Genomic DNA, 7,084 nt, shown 5'->3' with positions numbered 1-7,084 from the left:
ATATACATAAATATAAGTATAACAAATGTATTTAATAAAGGCACAAAGCTATGGATCAAAGCAATTGACCATGGCTGAACGAGAAGAACATCGGCCAAGGCCAAAGGAAAGCTATGTTAGTTATGGCGGTACTTGATGAATCTCGAATCCAATCAAATCCTTACGTCAATCCCTAACTAGTGTCAACCCTGTGGATTAGAAAAACCTACTCTTCAATAATTTTGAATTGCTTTAGCATTTCATTATCAAATCATATTTAACTATATAATAAGTTCAATAATACATAGTTACAACCATACAAGATAAACATCATTGGCGTAATAATATCATCAACCGAATACCAATTGAATCACATGAAAATCAGCGAACATGAGCTTGACATGGCTTACTAACTTAATTACCCATCCTTAACTTCAATTACAATGCAAATCAGTGGATTCAAGACTTTTTTGCCATTGATATTGCATCCTCAAGCAGGGGAACTGTGATTTGGTGATGCCAACATCTCTGCAAGTTGCTCAGCCATCTACATCTGAAGCTGAATCTTAAACAATTCCACAACCGCCTCTTCCGACAATTGAATCTCCAATTGATCCTCACAACCACTCTGAAAAGGCCCTGACTACGGTCCCAGAATCCAAGCCACCATCATCGTCGCCATCCAGATACAATCCCGGCTTCACCTCATTCGTAGCACAAAATGTATGCACATGAAAATCATCACACTTAACACAACAATAACCTCATTGCTTGCTCTGCAATACATTGTTACATATCAGTCATGATCACGCAATGCTTCTTTCTCTGGAATGGTGTGAACGAGGCTTAGTGTGTGTGGGTGTGATTTGTGGTTCACCGTTGGAGGTGAGAAAGCACAGTGGACATGGAGATCAACCTCACACATCGTGCAAGAGTAGGAGAAGGACTTGCCTGTGGGCCACAGGCATTGCAGAGTAAGGTTCCGCTGCAGTAGGTAGGAGATGGGAGGAGGATGAGAGGGTGGAGAGGGTGAGATGGGTATTTTATGAAGCGATTGGCATTGCCACAGTGGTCATGGAGGAAGAAGTTGCATTGCCAGCAGACATGGAATCTGAAGTGCATGAAATTTCACAGCCTGAGCAATGGAATGTTTGGCCTTGCTGCACTTGACAGAGGTTCAAGTTGTGATGATGGCTAAAATACTTGTATTCAATTCTCTTTCTATCTCCCTCCTCTTTGATGTTGACTTGAACAATATATACATGTATACACCTATCCAAAAAAAATATAATATTCAGAAAAATGTGTAGAATTTTAAAGGGAATGGATTCTGTCCAGTTGGGTATTGAACTAGAGAGGCGTTGACTCGAATATAGTCCACATTATACCAAATTTAAATCTACATCCTAAATATATAAATTTTAGACATTTTTTCTGATACATAACCTATTCTCAAAATGGACCATTGTAGCTTAGAGAGGAATTTGTACCGAACAAATGTGCAGAGCTAAATCAACACAGGCCACATGGTTGGACCAAGCTAAACTAATGCAGGCCACAATCTTGGGCCGAGCTGAACCTACACGGGCTTCGTTGTTGTGCCGAGCTAGGCCGGGCTTGGGCCACAAGCATGGACCGAGCCGATGTGGGACCAGATTAGGACTGGACCTACGCCTTTATGGTTGGCTATGCTAGGCGGGGTTTGGGTCAAGCACTCCTTTCTTATGCACCAATCCTCACGTTTCTTCAAAAGTGCTTGTTTCTTCTTTTCAAGATCTTTAATAGCTTCATCCAGTTTGATAATGGTTAGTTGCATAGAATCTACCTTCTCCCTGAGATAATGAGTTTCTTCATCTTCAATAATGGCGAGCTCTTCAGAATCTACCATTTCTTTATCTTCTTCAATAATGGCGAGTTCTTTAGAATCTACAATTTCTTCGTCTTCTTCAATAACGGTGAGTTCTTCAGAATCTACGCTTTCTTCATCTTCTTCAATGATGGCAATATCTTTAGAATCTATGCCCTCGTGTTGCTTTGTGATCTGGGCAATGTATTCGGCAAGGTTAAGGTCTACAAGAACATCATGACCAACTTGGAAACCAACATGAGCACGCACCAGTTTTGTCAAATGATCAGTGACAAAAAGAATTTTGAAGTTTGCATATTGAGCAAGAGCAAAGGAGTGAAACCAAGTCAAAAGTAGACTTGTAGTTATGTCCATGACCTTAGTGTTGCACATGCTGTGTACGGCTTCACATTCTGTCATTATGAATAACATCGTTGCCTTTGTACTAAGTCTTGATCCAATACTGAAATCTATGTACTTGGAAAACAAGGCTTTTAGGATGGAGATCTGGTTCTCCAAAATCATGTAGTGTCCATCCTTAATAACCTTTGATGTTGTATCCCATTTTTCCCAAGGCATTGCGACTTCAACTCTAGAAACATACTTCTTCACAATCCAGGCAGAAACCTTGTCTAAATGTGCATAGTTGTAGCCCTCCTCAAAACCCAAGAGTGTGTTCGGGTTCAAGATTTTTTGAAGGATGCCACTTTCTCCTCGGACGTCCCTTCTATAGGCTTCGAAAAGACCTTGTACTTCTTTGTTCTCATTTTCTGTAAATGAATCTAAAAAATCTTTCAGTGTCAACACAAGTGACTCCTGAAAATAACAGAAAACACAAGATCAAGCTATTGAGTTTTTGAATGAGTTAAGCAATAGTAGAAGCACAAGTTCAAAGAGAAGAAACATGGGAACATAATTTTAAAAAATAATAAAAAAAAAGAAAAGAAAAAAAGAAGAGCTTGAAAAACATAGGCATTTTCACCAGAAGGCTTAAGTAGAGGTAAGATATTTGTAGATATAAATAGAATCAATTTTTACCTCAACTTTTTCATGCTTTGACCACTCTTCTTCTAAAATTTGTATGATCTAATTATCAAGACAAGAAAGTTAGAACAACTGAATGGAAAGAAGCAAACAATGAAAAATGGAATTAAATATTAAAATAGAACTACTTTTTTAAGTTGTCCATAATACTTTGTCCCAAATGTTCTCGTATTCATCAAATGAAAAAGGCAGGAAGTGTCAAAAACATTTTTCTAGAGTTTTTAATACTTTGAACATTTACAAGTCCCATAGAAACTACATATAGGTCATGTTTGATTCACAAGACTAATAGTGAAATATTAATAATCCTATAAAATTAGTGTAGTACTCACTATTCAATTGGATTAATATCTATTGGATTAATAATCTCACCCCTACCCTATTACTAATAATCCTACAAATTTGTTGGATTAATTATCCATTGGATTAATAATCCTAAACCAAAATATTAAAACAAACATAGGATAGTTTGGTCCACGGATTAATAATCCTAATCACATGGTCTAATCCACCCAATCAAACATGCCCATAAGGAGTTACTTTTTGACTGGATCTTGACTCCAAACACTTTACATACTCAAAGGCGACATGTGTCCCAAACTAGAGCGTCATGGACTAATGCTATATCTTCATGCAATTTTACATGAAATTGGAGCAAATTGTCCATGCTAAGCACATATTCATGAAGTTTAAGGAGCAAATTGTCCTTCTGTTGTCTCTTCTCTCCTGCAAACACCACTGGTTGTTAACAAAGAAGTCAGATACAAAATCATCCTTCAAAGTTGATGATAAGAAATACAGCCTCTCAAACTCAACCTGTAAAGTTATCTCCAATCCATAGATTATTCCACAGAGTAATATTTTGGCCATTTCCTACCTTGATTACCAACCGCCTTTGAAAATACTTTCTAACTTAAGTACACCATTCATTGCAATTCCTTTCCACACCTTAGAAATTTTATTTAAAATTTCCATTTCCACAAGCCAACTATTATTAACACTCAACCCCAACTTGCTGCAAATAACCTTCTTCCATAAGCTATGGTTTACGACACCTTTTGAACAACAAAGCTGCATTTTTCATTTCAAAAGCATGCGTCTCATTTTCTCTAAACATCTTCAATCTTCTGCATTGGAGCAATCAAACCTAGTCACATAACACATTTCGTCTAGTCAAATTGTCCAAACAGTGTACTACTTCACACTCTATGTTACTTACAACGTAGATTGTTCTAGTACGCGGAATGGGAACATGGTACGTCACATGCTTTAAAATATGATACATAGGGATAAACTTCTTAATTGGACATCCAATATATTATGGTGTACTTTTCTTCAAATTAATCATTCAATAATAAAGTTCTATGATTATGACCATTTGTTTCACATTTTTTCAATCCAAACCTTCACTCTATCTAGATTTTAGTTTATTATTTTAATTTTTTTCTTATAAAGATAACTTTTAACGAAAAAATAATGGGTTAATTACACTTAGGAGTCCTGCACTTTCACTTTAATCTCACTTTGACCCTTCACTTTTAATTTTGACAATCAATGCTCTACACTTTTTTTTTTTTTTTTTGATAACTCGGTATCTGGCTCATTGGACTGACTAATCTAGGAGACCATTCCCACCGGCCACTTGCGGGGGTCCTAATTAAAGCCAAGGCTATGCCGTGTATATAGACTGGTCCCAAGAAATTATTTGCATCTAAGAGGTTTCAAACCTGAGACCTTAAGCCAACGCTCTACACTTTAAGTCAAGTTACAAGATTACAATTCCGTTCATCAACCACTAATAAGGCTAACAAAACTGCACGAGTGTCAAGTGTAATTAATCCAAAAATAATGGGATTGCTAATAAATTTGTCATTTTGAAACGAACGTCTACCATATTTCAAAACAATACAAATGAAAATTGCTAGTGGGGCATTGTTTTCTTGCAACACTGTTCACACTAGCAACAACTCACTTTATCTAATTATGTAACCGAGAATTGAGAGCTACAACTTCTGTAAAGTTGCATTGTTTGTGAGCCACTCTAGAAATGAGACGGCTCATACTGTGGCGAATTTGGGAGTTACTAACATCTATGAAATGGATGACTGTATCCCCCATCCCCTCCCAAATGTTGGATGGAAGCTTCTCTCGTTCAGAATGGCTTCCAATATGATAATCATTTAAATTGATAATATAGTCCTACTTTTTTATTTGTTCTTTATTGATTTTTACAATTCATCTTGTAATATCTGACTTGAATTTCAATAGCTAAAAATCTCTGTTTTAAAACAAAAGAAAGCCACAACATCTTATTAAGGGCCAATCTATTCATGAGATCCTATCTCAAAGGACCAATCCATTTGGTCAACCCAATTGTGTAAGTAGGACATTGAATCTCTCTTTATGAGTTGTTTTGATCAATTTTAATTTGATATGTAAAGACTGAATTTAGGCATTACCTCAGATACCACGCAATGAGGATGAGCAACGAACTGGCATCCAACCTTACAATAATAAGTTGGTTGCGCTAGATCCCTTCTTTTTTCACAAGCATCACAGTAAAACTCTCCATTGTCATCTTCATCGGGACGATCTTTAATTGGACAATTGGTAAAGGTAAGGGAATGGACATGATTATGGTATTTGAGGGTAGGTGGTAATCCTGAAATACAATGGACATGTAGGTTCAAGTTGCACAACAAACAACGGAAGAAAGGGGTAGAGAAGCACTTTTTGCAGATATTGCAACCTCGACGAAAATTTTCAGTGCTGAAGATCAAAGCAAGAGGGTGGTGGTGAATTTTAGACCACCTCAAAATAGTGGACTCTGGCAAACAGGCACATCTAACGTCAATATACCATTTGCACTGGCAACATTCGTAGAAAAAACCAATACAACAGTGTAAACATGCCTCACAGTAGTGAATTCCATCTTTGGCATGCCAATCATTTTTGAGGGTGAGAGTATAGTGAGGGTGAAGGAGGTGCTCGATTTCCTGAGGCAAATCAGCACACGATTTGTGGAGTAGGGCAGGGCATTCTGGACAAGAATAGATGGAATCTGCCAAGGGAAGGCAGCACGCATAGCAGGTATAAGGAAAATTTTCTTTATTGTTGCAGAAAATCAAGGGATGAGGGTGCCTGAATTGTTGAATCTGACCTTGTTCCGGTTTCAAACGAGCACAATTAACGTCTACCACAAACTTACACTGAGAGCAGAGGTAGTTTAAACGGTGAAGGCTGTGGCGACAGACGCTGCAGGAAGATAAAATCCCCAATGACCTTGGCTGAGACTGAGAGAGGATGAGAGGATGCGAGGAGTGAAATGGGTGCTTGATTTCCAAGGGCAACTCGGCGCATGAATTGTGGAACAAACCCTTGCACCGGAGGCATACATAGACACAATCTCCATCCATACTTAAGCCACAGCAGCAACATGTATAATCAAAACTCTTAACCATATCGCACAATATCAAGGGATGAGAGTGATTCGTTTGCCACTTCTGCTTCTGAAACTGAATTTTCTTCGACAAGATTTCCCACAAAAATCACAACTGCCTGGATAGAATGATCCGGAAGAAGCGAAAAGGGGGGAGTGGTGAGGGTGAAGGGGATGGTGATCTCTTTGGAATGGAATTTCATAGCAGGGATACTCGTGGATGCGTGTTCTATGGCAGCCTACACTGCAACGATAGTGGTGCCAATCCGAGATTCCTTGTTTGCACACACAGCACTTAACTTCATACTCCTCCTCCTCCATCTTATCATTCAACTCCAATGTATTCTTGTGTAAGAAATGCTTCGTAATACTCTTCTTCGTCGTCGTCGCCATCTCTCTTTCTCTCTCAAGACTTGTAAACAACCACAATGTGACTGTTTTGATGCAACTGTTAAAAACATATTATAAATTTTAATTTTAATCACAAGGTATTAATTTTTGTGGTGCAGGAATTGGATTATATATTTAAAAAATTCAAATAAAAATTTGTTTGGTAAAATTTTTGATTTATAAATTAGTGGTCTCAGTTTTTAAATTTGACCAAAAAATATGTTTCTATTTTGAGTTTTCAGTTTTTTTTTTTTTTTTTTACCACCTAACACTAGCCACTACCTGCCACTATTTTCCACCACCGTCTTCCGTCACCACCACCCACCCCCCACCACCACTGTCTTCCGTCACCACCACCCACCCCCCACCACCATCTGCCACCACCA

General features: G+C 37.9%; 1 protein-coding gene across 2 annotated transcripts; it reads right to left on the bottom strand.

The window, feature by feature from the left end:
• Positions 1–217: 217 nt before the first annotated feature.
• LOC114323611 (uncharacterized) lies at positions 218–6,468 on the bottom strand. 2 transcript variants are annotated; one of them, XM_082890756.1, is made up of 4 exons: positions 5,329–6,468; positions 2,864–2,911; positions 1,470–2,641; positions 218–1,251 (listed from the first exon to the last, which is right to left on the bottom strand). In XM_082890756.1, exons 1-3 carry the CDS (start codon positions 6,328–6,330, stop codon positions 1,586–1,588), a joined length of 2,106 nt encoding a protein of 701 aa, XP_082746882.1. In that variant the 5' UTR covers positions 6,331–6,468; the 3' UTR covers positions 218–1,251; positions 1,470–1,585. The 2 variants fall into 2 exon arrangements, with proteins under 2 accessions (XP_082746882.1, XP_082746883.1); XM_082890757.1 differs by lacking the exon at positions 2,864–2,911.
• Between the last annotated feature and the right edge of the window lie 616 nt (positions 6,469–7,084).

This window comes from Camellia sinensis, chromosome 10 (genome assembly GCF_055761805.1).
Source record: "Camellia sinensis isolate YWXY chromosome 10, ASM5576180v1, whole genome shotgun sequence".
Lineage (NCBI taxonomy): Eukaryota > Viridiplantae > Streptophyta > Magnoliopsida > Ericales > Theaceae > Camellia > Camellia sinensis.
This window is presented reverse-complemented; position numbering and strand designations above follow the sequence as displayed.

Excerpts from the sequence above, each read along its gene's own strand:
- LOC114323611 (XM_082890756.1), bottom strand. The coding sequence starts at position 6,330 with ATGGTTAAGAGTTTTGATTATACATGTTGCTGCTGTGGCTTAAGTATG. Across the intron at positions 2,912-5,328 it reads CTCATTGCGTGGTATCTGAG|ATCATACAAATTTTAGAAGA; the intron begins GTAATGCCTAAA and ends CTTGATAATTAG. Across the intron at positions 2,642-2,863 it reads CAAAGCATGAAAAAGTTGAG|GAGTCACTTGTGTTGACACT; the intron begins GTAAAAATTGAT and ends TGTTATTTTCAG.